Raw genomic sequence first — 13,340 nt, 5'->3', positions numbered from 1 at the left:
ACAAACAAACAAACAAACATAGATTGGAAAAAATATACTGTATACCCGATCTCAAAGTGACCCACCCGTTTTTAGTTTTGTGGAAGTTATAAGTGAAAGAAATGGAAATGTATATTTTGATTTATTTGACTCTTATCTTTCAGCAAAGTTTAAATTAAATAGGTATTATTTTGGTTTGTTTTTGTGATATTTGTAATTATTTATTTGAATAAATATAGCGGCACCACAAACAATTAATTAATCCCCTAGCGGAAATAACAACGAAGAAAAAGAAATGCAATTTGAGAAAGATTGAAATAGCTAATGATATCTATGTTGTCAGTACTGGTACACTGGTAGAGGTGTTTCGAGATAAGTTTGAGAAACTACCTTTAAATTGCAAAATCAGTTATAAGACACGTATAGTAACATATGGCGCATTGATAGTTGAAGTTCAAATTCAATTACTAACACTAGTAGTAGTAACACTGTAGTTAGTACTACCAATACTAATAGTAATACTAATTACGAGAATTATTAGTAACTTTCCTAAGATTGAAGGAATATCATAAATAATGATAAACTATTAAAAGCTGACCCAGTGCCCATTATTATTCTGTTGATATAAATGTAACAGGTAAGTCTTAAGTTAGAACTTAGAATGTTAGGTTATGAAAGTAGTTGGTATGTATTTGTAACTTATGGAAGTTTATTTGACAATCTTTTGTAAAAGTGGTAGACTGTAAGTATGACTAATTAATAATTAAAAAGATGATAATGTAAAATATTGTATGATAAAATTGACAGCAGAATATTGTGGCACAGTTCAGTGGTTTATCACTTGATTGTTTTGTGCAAAAAAATGGGTGTAAAGCTTATTAACAACTTGTACATATTTGTACTTCAATTTTTATACTGCACTTACTTTTGTAAAGTAGTCACGAAGAAAAACTGCTAAAAAATCTGTCATTTGAAAATGTGGACATAATAAATTTAAAGTGATGCTATTTAACTTAAACACAGTGTAGATTCAAACACATGCCTTAATTCCAAACTTGTTGATATGAATAGATATTGTCACTGTTCATGCAAATTTGTAATTACAATCAGTCAGTACATTAACACAAGCTCATGTAACCAGTTTTTTTACATGCACAAACTGCATGATAATAGTATTGATCTTAAGTCAGTAGTTTTGAATAATAGTATTATTGCACTCTGTTTAGTTTTGAATGAATGATAAATATACAGCTCTTTCAGTGTTTTAGCTTTGTGATTTTTTTTGTAATGGAACAGTTATATTTTGGTAAAACTTCAAAACAAATTCTTCAATTAGCTTCTGATTAAATTAAATTGCTAGTGATATATTGCAGTCATTGCTGTGTTTTCTGGCTTATTTACATCTGTGATTTTAACTGTGTCATTTTTATGATATGTTAATTTTCTGGTATAAATGAAGTGTTGGGAATTGCTAATATTGTATTTGAGAAATGTGAAGTTGAAATTTCTAAGATTATTACTTAAACCTATATTACAATTTCAGTTTTTGTAAATGTATAACATTAAGTATGGGTTATATGTTTAGAATATCATCAGTACTATAAACTCTTATATATTTTAATAGAAATATAAAAGTGAATTAATTTAATTTTAACTAGCTTATTCATCAGTTTTACCTAATGTGTTTTCTAGGTCAATGTGACAGTACAGATGAAACATCTTTGGAGTTTAGATTTTAAGAAGTGAAGTGTTTCCTACTTCATTGTAAGAACTTGCTGCCTGTACTTAATTAAAAAATAGTAGTAATCTTTAACAGAAGTACTTGCAATGAAAATGTCAGCATTTCTAAAAGTGCAGTCTATGTGGGAACCTTACTCCCCAGATTCTCTGCTTGACATTTGTATCAAATATTGTTTAGAAAATGACTACATCATATGCAACATAAACACAGATAAAGACAGTGAACAACAAACATCTAGTCTGCGAGAAGGAATCTCTCTTCAGCTGGGAATATGTGAAAGGATGTTACAAATATATCAAGAAAGAATGCATCGTACAGTTGATGATACTTTTTTATGTGTTTTTAATGATCCTGTAAAAACAAGATTGAAAAAAGTAGACTTGTATAATTCTAATATTACTGATGATGGATTAGAAACTGTTCTCAGACATGATATAGATGAACTAGGCATTTCAAACTGCTTTAATCTGACAGAAAGGTCATTAGAACTGATAAATAGTGCTGGTTCAAATATACTGTCATTATGTATCGGGACAACTGTGCAAATATTTCAGCATAAAATGTTATTTTTTGAATTATTTATGGGAGAAGAACCTGAAAAAACTGAAATGTTTATACTTAAAACTCCAAACTTGAGAAAATTAATTTTTAAAGGCCTTGAAGTTGAAGTTCCAACACATTATGATTTTTTCTCGGTTCTTTTAAAGCCTTTAAAGATGCTGGTACATTTGGATCTTTCATCTTGTTCTCCTCTCAAAGACTTGAGCTGCCTTAAAACACTTGAGAACCTAATATCACTTATTTTGTATGATGTACCAAAGCTGCACAAACATATAACAACTATTTGTCAGCTAAAGAAATTAAGGTGAGTTTATAAGTTTAGTAGCAATAACACAATAGTTTTTTATAGTAACAATAAAAATAATAAAATTGTTTATTTTTGATATTCATTAGGCTTATGTGTGTTTTCTGAAAGGCCATTGCTTTTTGCAAAACATGGATAAGTTAATTATTTTAACTAACCACACTATGGCATTAGTGAGAAGTCTTGAATGCATTTCTTTACTTACAGTTCACATTCCAGATTATTTTGTGTAGATTTGTTTTATCACAAATTTGTTGGTTGTTTATCACTAACATTAATCATATGTAGTGTCAACAAGATTTCAATTTCTAGTGATAATTTTTATCTGGATTTGAACCTGGAATGTAATTACTTAAAAGCTTATGTTAGTTTTTTTTAAAAAACATTCCGATTATACCACCATTCAGAAGTACTTTTTCAGATTTTAATTCAGTTGTACATTAATACATACCAAGTTTGGTTGCTATTATTCATTTATATGTGAAACTATATGATTATTCAATGTCATTGTGTGGATTCAGTCCCCGATTATAATATAATTTGCTGCCGAAAGTGCCTCTCTCTATATGTTATATATAGTTGTGCATTCAGAGTTAAAAACATCAGTCATTTTATTTAGCATATTCCCTACTCATTTCTTTCAATACTGAATAATGTTGATCACTGCCTCATTAACTTCCAACTGGATGTGGTAGGAGTGGCTGTTACAACTGTTAATACACTTTCTAAGCACATTCAAAATTATCTTAATTGCAGAAAAACCTTCAATTTCATGTACATTTTTAAAGTTTTGATTGATTGTTTCTTGAGCTTGCGAGTTGAAATTGCTGTAGTTTGAGAAAAATGTTTAAATACTCTATCAAAACTTAAAACCACAAGTTATTTGGTGATGCTGTTAATATATTAATACAAACTATAGAGAGTAGTTGAGGCAGAATTTGTTTTTATTTGCTAGCCTATCAACTGCTTATTAAATCTACTTGCTCGTTCCACATCACTTATGTCTTTAATTAGATCTGTTATTTCTGTTATCATAATGCATGTTTTTTTAATGTGATTTTTCAAACAATCAAACTTATCAAAGTAAGTTTGATGATTCTTACATTTTATGACTTGCTTTTGAATAAGAAAAGATGAAGATTTTAAAATATTTTTTATAGCTAGTGAGTTTGCATTATTCTTATGATACATGCACTAATTTTTTGTTTAGTTTTATTATTAACATGTATAGTTGTACAAGCAGTGTTACCTTTGATGCACTGTAATGAATCAGTTTTAGACTTAGAATAGTGAGTAACAAGATAGATTAAGAAAGTGTATTTATTATAGCATGATTAATAATAATAAAAAAGTGACAGAATGATACCATAATGGGAAGGAATTATTTCTAATATCAATTGATATCCATACCAATTTGTAATTGATATAAAACTTAAGACATTGTTTGTCAAAGGAAGAAAAAACTATGTTAATCATTTTAATTCAAGAAATGTATTTAATATATAGTTTTAACAGTTTATATTATCTTCTTTCATTCTAATCATCACAAGTTCGATGAAAAACATGCAAATAATTGTATTCACTACATTCTCCTAATATTTTACTTTTGTTAATAGGTACTTATACAAACAGTTTGCCTTGAAAAATAATCAACTCTACTAGAACTTTTATATAAATGTTTTAGTATCTCATAAGATTATATTGGTTCTGGTTCTTTTTTATTATTATTGAATTTGAAGTCACTACTTCAAGAAGATATAGTATATCTAATTAGGTATACTCATTACTGAGTTGATTTAATTGTGATATTTTAAGGTAGCTTGCTCCGATCAGAAGTTAATACTATTTGTATCTGGTTTCTAAACCTATAAAATGTATGTTTAGGTTTTTCAGTCAAACTTTAAAATGTATATTGGAAATGCCTGTTATTGTTCCTGAACATAATGACAGATGACAAATTTTTTTGGTCACATCATCATATTTCGCTTCCCATCAGACAGCTAATTATTGTCCAGTAGTATTTTGTAAACTAAAATGTGATATATTGACTTTAACTATTTAGTCATGTCAACAGTTTATTTGTATTAGCTGCTTAACTGTGTTTACCAACAGTTTAGGTGGTAAATTACATCTTAAAACCAACTGTTATAGAAGTGCAGTAAATAAGTTTTTGTATTACTTTGCCATAACTTTGCTTTAATCTAATGACTAGTTAGTGCATATTTCAACCTCTGGTTTAGTTTGATATATAAATGTACAGTGTACAAACCTTTTGTCAGCAGTAAGATTATTTCATGATATGATGAAATTGAGTATTCATGCTGATTAAAAAAGAAAAAGCAAAATTGATATTTTCTTTCTGGTAATTTACGTTTTACATTCTTTTTTAATCCAGCATGTATACTTTAAATTGTTCAAACAATGTCATAATATGAGGTTAATTTGGTCTTCTATTTTTTTTAACATTTTATACTTATATGAAACTTGTATATGAAATTTTATTTCATACAAAATCTTTTTTTTATTAAACAAAACAAACATTAATTGCAACAAATACATCTAATAATTTAATTGTCTATTCTGTCACTTGTACTTTTAATAGTCATGGTGACAAACATGTAAACAATTATATTCAGTGCATTACGGCATTCTTTTAATGTTTCACATTTAAGAATAGCAACTTGCACATAGTTTACTTTTAACAATTATAACTATACTTTAACCTTTTATCATAAATGTTATAGTATATCGTAAGAATACATTTGTTCTGATCTTATTTTATTAGTGAAGTCAGTATTCCAAGAAGATACAATACATTGTACACGTGTGTCATTTCATTTCTTGTCAGTGAATGATACAGTAAATGGTACTTATCTTGCAACTTTTTTCAGTTATAAATTATCATTCAAATACAGTTGTTTTTCACTAAGCCTTGTTTTTCTTTTTAATATGGAGAAACAACATTTGAAAACTTGAGTCTTAGTTAGCTCTGTGACTTGAGATAATGTGTTAGTTTTCAAAAGACATTAGGCTTATTAGATTATTAAACTAATGGAGAAATAGAAAATAAAAAAATTAGTTTTGTATTCATATACTAGGAATATTTTCAATAAATTACTAGAATAGCTGACTTTGGTTGAATGTTAGCAAATATCGTTATTATCCAGTGGAGGCTATGAAGATGTGATTTTACAAAGTTTAAAGTCTTCTAAAAAAAGTATGAAAGTGAAAATTGTTTTTTTTTAATTTTTAATGAGATAATTGCATTTGAGAATTGTTATATTATTGAGATTGATAAAAATATGCTACTTATAAAAATGTGCATTCAAGCAATAAATTTATAAATGAAAAATGCTAATTCTAGAAAAATATCAGGTTTACTAATGAAATGAAAAATGTTGAGGTTAACTGAAATCAACCAAAAAGAAATTAAGGTTTATATTAGCCCAATGTATATTTTCAGTGGGTATCATATTACAGAGGAAAGTAACATAATTTAAGTGCTAAACAGTTTGTTTACTAGTGGTTTCTGCTGATGGAGATTAATTTCTAAAAAGTTTGTTTACTAATGATTTTGCAGATGAAGGAGTTTAAATTCTAAAGAGTTTCTTTACTGGGATTTTGTTGATGGATATTCTTAAACTACATCTGTTTTTATGAAAGTGAGAAGGAACATTCTTTGCAATGTTATAAACTTGTTAGTTTAGCTTTTTTAGCAAGGTGTTGGAATCTGTTGTTAGAAATAATTTAGAAAAGCATTTGGGAACTTGGCATTTTAGAAAACAAATACTCATTATATTTTAAAAAGAAAAGTTTTCCTAAACAAATTATTGGATTTTTGGTGGAGCATCAATGTTTTTTATTGAAGGAACTTTAATTGATTTTACTTATTTGAAATTTCAGAAATCCTTTAATGAGAAGCCATACAATAAATTATTTAGTAAATTAAATAATTATGGATTTTAATGTGAAGTTAAGAAGTGAATAGAAGAGTAGTTTTATGGTGGAAAACAAAAAGTAGTGATAAAAGAACTTTTTCTCCCAATTCAGAAAATCTGAATAGGGGTTTGATGTTATTTTTTATGTCAACATTGAGAATTGGAATATTTCACAGCTTATTGTGAATATGTAGATTCTGAAATGGGCTGACATTGTTTGTAAATCTGTATCATTTAGTGGGACTGGTACAAAATGTGAAAAAGTCAGTGCTAGAAATATTAATTATGATGTGGAAATTGGAATAAGAGTTACTTTTTGCTTAAGATTATGTTGGTATTGTATAAATAAAAAGGATTTAGGTGTAACTATGTATACATGCCCTTGTTATTATAAATATGAGAGTTTTGGTATCTTATTACAGAAATCTGGAATTTTAGTCTTTTAACTTTATTCAAAGTTTCAAACCCATCAAGTTTACTTCTTCATTCTCCACACAACTGAATAAAATCAGTAACAAAAGTAGTACTGAATGATAAGTTTGTGAATAATGTACAAAAAAAGTTAATTAACATATTTTTCAAGTCTTTGTATTGCATCATCAGTATGGAATCAGTTGGTAAGTTCTTTGATTAATTTGGAATGATAAATAAATTAGGGAACCATTCAAAATTCCCACTAGCTTCTGTATTTAGCTTTAACTAGGTTTTAGCATCTTGATGCTGTGAGAAGTAAAAACTCATCCTGTAATTGAACGTTTTATGTGTCTACATCTAACTCATTTTAGGATGAATCAGATAGCGGCTTGAAGATCTTTGTTAGTCATATCAAACATTGACTCTTAATGTTACACACTGTTTTGAAGTTTGAAATTAATTTCTTTGATAACCTGCAGGATTTCATCAATCTTTGATTATGATCTATTCTGGTACTTTCAACTAGCTTCAGACTAAATTTTTCTTTAATTATGGGAATTTGTTTTCTTTTTTATAATTTACAAATTGGAACAAAGAAAGTACAAGTAATATGAAACTGAATATTTAATGTTTTTTTTTTAGCTGGAAATATAAATTTCATCCAGTGGACTTCACAAACTAGTTTATTGTTAATGTGGAAATGAAATGGTGCTTTTGTTTTATTTCTATAGACATTTAGATATATCCCAGTTTGGTGAGCAGTACAGTTTGTATGATGACCCAAATCAGATTTTGAGAAAAATTATAGAGAGTTTGCCCCATCTCACTTCATTGGATATTTCAGGCACTAACCTAGCTGGGCCATGTGTTCAGGAAAGGTTAACTCCTGAAGAATTGAGGTATTTATTTTTTATGCATTTTTAACAGAATGTCTCATGTTCTAATGATGTATCATGTAATTAAAAAAAAAAGTCACTGAGTACCTATCTTAACTTGTTAGCCTTTATTTTATTTCAGTTGTAGTTTACCTGTTTTAATAAGCATTTTATTCTGTGCTTCATTGCTTCTTGAGAACTAAATTTAGGTACACACAATAGTGTAAATTTGATGTATAATTCTAAAACCTTATGAGTGAAAGCAAAAAAAGAATGTATAATAATATGTCAACCACACTATATATGCTGTGCCCAGTGCTGACAAAGCTTTTTGGATAATATCAAACTCATCAGTCCAACTGGCATACATTAGACACAGTAGTAGTTGATATGCTACTTGTATTATCAAATTGCATGAACAACAACTGTTATAATGGAACTACGTTGAATAAGTGAAGCGTAATAACAGTAATAGCACATTATTATTTATTTATTTTAACACCAGCTATTTATTTTTACTCAAATTAACTTTACTCATCATTCCACACTAATTATCAAATAGTTGAATTTTTTTTTAATGCAAATAGTACTATTTTTAATAAGATCACATAGATGCAGGTTTAATAACCTGGATGTATATGGTATGAGTTTAGCTTCAGCAAAAGAAAACAAAAAGTAAAGTAATGGAAGGCTGTTCTATCAGTGAGGTCACCTAAACATACCAAAGCAAAATTATCAACACCAGTTAAATATAGCCATTTACATCCACATAACTATGTAATAAAAGTTTAAAACAGTTGAAACTAACAACACACACCATTCCACAAATGTAGAAAAAGAACAGTATATATTACGTCAAAGTATATATTATGCATTTATGTTATCAAAGCTTAAACTATTTACCCTTAATATTGAAATTCTTATTTCCAGCTTCTTTGTTCCACATTCAAACATGTCATCCCTAACAAGACTATACAAATCATTTAAAATTTTGAATGTTTGAGTCAAGTTGTTTATAACCCTTTTGTTCTTTAGAGAAAGAGAAAGTAAGTCCAAAATGCTTACCTTCTCATTTAGCTTAATTAAGTAAATAGGTCAGGTATTTTAGTACCTTATCTCTGTACTCTTTCTAACATATGTTGATCTCTTTTTATTTATTTTTTTAACATCAAAACAAAATATTAATGCATATAGCAGAGTGACAACTTAAGCTAGTAACTTTATCTACATAATACCTTTTTATTACTCTTGTAGTTCAGACAGGAACATGACTCCTGTACCTCTAAGTGATATTCCAGGTTTGAGAAAGAGATCTGATAATCCTTTGGAATTTTTAGGACTTTATGGAACTCTTCATGAAGCTTGTTATCGACACCATATTCCTGCAAAGAAAGTGAGTGCTAATATTTTTTTTTGTTCAATGACAATTTTAATTTTTTATGGACTGCATCTATGCAGGGTGTATGAGTGTACAGTGTTTTAGTCACTGTACTGAGAGCTTCATCACAAACACAGGCCTCTGCCTAAGATTCTGCCTAAAAATTGGACTTAGGTACAAATTGTGTAGCTTTGTGCTTAACAAAAAAAGAAATGCTTATTTATTATTACATTATAATATACATGTAATTTTTAAAACCATATATTACAGTAATATATGATGTGTATGTACTGTACTGCAGTCATTTTATGACGTGCTGTTTTACAGTATTTTTAGTGAGATCATATACTGTGATTATTCATATTTAGATAATAAAAATGAGTTTGGAAGACATTTTTTGATCAATACACTTTTTTTTGTTATTCTGAGGTTACAAAGTTATTTTAAATATGTTGTTTTTAGAGTTTGATCTTCTGAACAGTTATTATGATTTATTGGAACCAAAATATTTCAAAATATATTTGACAAAGTTTTTGATTCGTAAAAATAATTACAGTATTGTTTTTATGTTTTGCACAATTATGAAACCTCTAACATCAGTCAAGTAAATGGAAGAAGCATTCTTCACCTTGCATGCATTGTAGCTTTCTTGCAGTGTTTAGTCATAGTTGTATAAATGGGTACAATTCAAAAATTTGAGAGGAATCAAAATTAAGTAATTCGGTATTTGTTAATTTTGTGAAAATGTTTACATTTGCAAATAACTTTCCAGCAAAGAACAAAATGTACCTACAAATTGTTTATGCATGGAAGTTTAACCAGCAGCCATTAGTTTTTTCTACTTAAAAACAAAATTTTCATGCTACCTTTCCAAATTTTAGTTCTCCATTGTTAGTTGTGGCATATTTTCTCATGATCTGACACTCACTTTGATATATTTCTTTATTTTTGTATACTTTTTAGAGATAGTTATTGTCATTATTGCATATTATTATTAAGCTTAAAATATTATTTGAAATAATTTTACAAAATTTTATTAAACTACAAATTTCACATCACAGGATTAAGGTTGAAAGCTTGTAGTAAGCACACTTGAATTAATGTTTTCAACTAAGAATTTCTTTTTTTTAGCTACTGAGTAAAAATGTTATACCAAACCAGATGCATGTTTTTCACTTGTAGATAACTAAGAGGTCAAATAGATTTGATGACAAAGCAGTTTGAAATGAATGAAAGTTTTATTCAGGATTAGATATGATCTTTAAACTATTGACTTTCATATGGTTTATGTTCTTTAGTTGAAGTATGTATATGCAAATCTGTTGCATCTGAATCACGTAATATTTTGTTCAACGTCTGTCTCTTTATTGATAGAATATATTGCTATATTTTTTGAAATAGTTTGATTCAGCAAGTTGCTATTCATATCTTAAAATGTAGAAAAATCTTAAAATTCAAATTCAAAAATGCTACTCACCTCTCCACAGAACAAATAGCTATTATATAACACCACTGCTGAAAATATTTTTTTTGCACATGTGCTAACTCTTTGAACAAAACTTCTACCCCTACAAGTAATAATGTGTACTACATCATTCTTTGATGCAATCAGCATTAGACTATAGCTGTTCTTTAGTTGGAGGCTGACACATTCTCCATTTTCAATTTCCACTTAAGCACATTGTGTGTATCCAAAGACTTGTTCAATCTTTCTTTAGCACTCCAGTAATTCCATCTTTTTTTTTCCTTATGAATAATAGAATTTTTATGGTTTTTAATTTTAATTTTAAATGTGTAGTTAACATTCAATATGTCATTTTTCTTACTTTTATTTTCTCGATTTCAATAATGAAAGATACAAATTTTTTGAACTTTCAGTTAGAGCTTTTGATACAAACTATTATTTTTTCTTGCATTAATATCTTTTCATATTCAAATAATAATGATTATGCCGTAGACTGGTACAATACATGCTGACACATGTAGTGGTGGAAGTACATCTAGAAACTGTATTTCTTAGATTTTTTCTAAGGTTTAGATGTATTTTTCTTGTTTGTAATCATTGAAAATTTAACAGTAACCTGACAATTTAAATAACAAGAGTGTAATCTACTTTTAAATTAAAACTTAATTGTAACTCTTATGACTGATAACTTCTTTTGACTGATGCCCCTTTACTACCTGGCTGAACTATAAAAGGAATATTAATGCAGATTTCTGTTAGTTCTCTTTGTGCATATACAAGTAATGTTAATTTGATTGTGTTTGAAAACTTTTACTACCCTTCTAAAAATATGAACTGCTCCAACAATCCTTAAACTTCTTTCAGAGTAAATACCTAAAATACCAAAACACAGATGAAAACTGTCCAAACAATAAAAACAAAACACATTGTTTATAAAATTAAAAACATATTTTTGTATGCCATGTACTTGACTTCACTTGAGTGACAGAAAGCAGATCTCTTAGTTTGAGAAGTAATATCAATGTTTTTCTTTCATTTGTGATGGTTTAACATGTTTTAAAAAGTTCATAATTATGTTTGTGTACAATTATTAGTAAAATTGGTATGGACAAATTCTGATGTTTGTAAACTGTTACAAATATTCACTCCTCTTTTTCTGAACTTTTTAATGACTTCTATCTTAAAATTAATAAATTAAGATATATTTGTACAGTAGTTTAACCTGGTTCTTCAGGTTCTATGTTTAAAGCTTGTGTACCTATTGTATTTTCTAATATATTATTGGAAGTAGGCCTAAGTATGCTATTTATTTCATGCATGTGTTTAGGACTTGTTTCTATTTTATTAAACAGTATAACTTATAAGCATATGTATATATCTAATTTGTATATAATGAGTATTTATAGTAACTGTATTTCAAATATTTCATCAGATTTCAGGGGATGCTAATGAAGAACAAATATTTACAGCTGCCCAGGTGTATTATGATAGACCTGAGTGTCTTCTGGAAATTTTGAATAATCTTGCCGATGTCTTTCGTTATAGTTCTTGCAGTAATCTAAAGCTGGTCTTGGATATAGTATTGATGTCTATGAATAGACATATACATGAAAAATCTATTCAAAGTGCTGGAAGGTAAGGTTTTTTTAATCTTCAGAATATGACACGTACTTAGTCTTGTAAATCTTAACTATTGTTTGTAGTCAGTAATTTGTAAAATGAAAGTTAATTATAATTTTGTAAAAAGGTTTAATTTTGTAGTACACTAGCATGCTTGACTGAATTTGAGGCTATATGGTTCACACCCCATTACCACAAAAGAAAAAAAAACATGCTTCACACGTTGGCCTGAGGGTGAGTTAGAAGTGACAGTCAAATCCTACTGTTAGATCTGATGAGAGTAGCCCAAAAGGTGATGGTGTGTGTGGTGTTGACTAGTTGCCATCCCTTTAGTCTCTCACTTCAAAATTAGGGATGGTTAGAACAGGTATCTTTTGAGCAGCTTTGCATAAAAATCAACAAACAAACTGTTTACATTAATATTTTGATTAGTAACTAGTTGTTCAGAAGTTATATTAACCCTTTCGAGACGGGTCACGGGTGAAAGGCCATGTCATCTCGTTTGTTGACTCGCATTCAAAATTTTGTTGAACTACTATTTCATGAATTTATGTCAATAAGTTTGGTATAAAACTGTAGATTATAATTCAAATTTTAGTACTATATATTACTCAATTTCTTAATTTAAAAGCAATATTAAAAAATACAGATAAACATAGATTTTTGTGTGTCACATGGTATGTTGAATGCAGCACTGGTTATAATTAGATGTTTGTGAAGTCAAAATACTAAGCTATAGTTTTGAACAAATTAGAAACTCAAATTACTGATTATTGACTAGCTGGAATATAAAATAAGAGCCTCATATCTTTTCAATTTTCTAAGATATTGCTCATGTAATAAATCAAGTACAGTGGTACCTCTTTCCATTTTTGGAAATGCTCCCTTATATACATTTACTTCTATATATGACCTGAATAACCAACTGGAAGCTCAGAATATCCCACTTGTGGCTTTCTCAGCCATTTTAACAGACTTGGTGCCATTTCTTGCTTTTGAACCAATATTTCAACGAGGTAGGGTGTGTCTTTAGTCTGATCAAAATTTTATATTTTTTAGACTAAA

The 13,340-nt window shown here is 28.2% G+C and overlaps 1 protein-coding gene across 1 annotated transcript in view; it reads left to right on the top strand.

Annotated features, from left to right (window-relative positions):
- The first annotated feature begins 277 nt into the window (after window positions 1-277).
- Window positions 278-13,340, top strand: part of LOC106465623 (protein zer-1 homolog) — a 45,408-nt gene continuing 32,345 nt past the window's right edge. The window contains exons 1-5 of the mRNA XM_013925858.2: window positions 278-616; window positions 1,672-2,585; window positions 7,669-7,836; window positions 9,067-9,205; window positions 12,088-12,290. Of these exons, the coding sequence (XP_013781312.1) occupies window positions 1,807-2,585; window positions 7,669-7,836; window positions 9,067-9,205; window positions 12,088-12,290 (1,289 nt within the window). The 5' untranslated portion in view covers window positions 278-616; window positions 1,672-1,806. The remainder of the gene's footprint in view (window positions 617-1,671; window positions 2,586-7,668; window positions 7,837-9,066; window positions 9,206-12,087; window positions 12,291-13,340) is intronic.

This window comes from Limulus polyphemus, unplaced genomic scaffold (genome assembly GCF_000517525.1).
Source record: "Limulus polyphemus unplaced genomic scaffold, Limulus_polyphemus-2.1.2 Scaffold2002, whole genome shotgun sequence".
Taxonomy (NCBI): Eukaryota; Metazoa; Arthropoda; class Merostomata; order Xiphosura; family Limulidae; genus Limulus; species Limulus polyphemus.
This window is presented reverse-complemented; position numbering and strand designations above follow the sequence as displayed.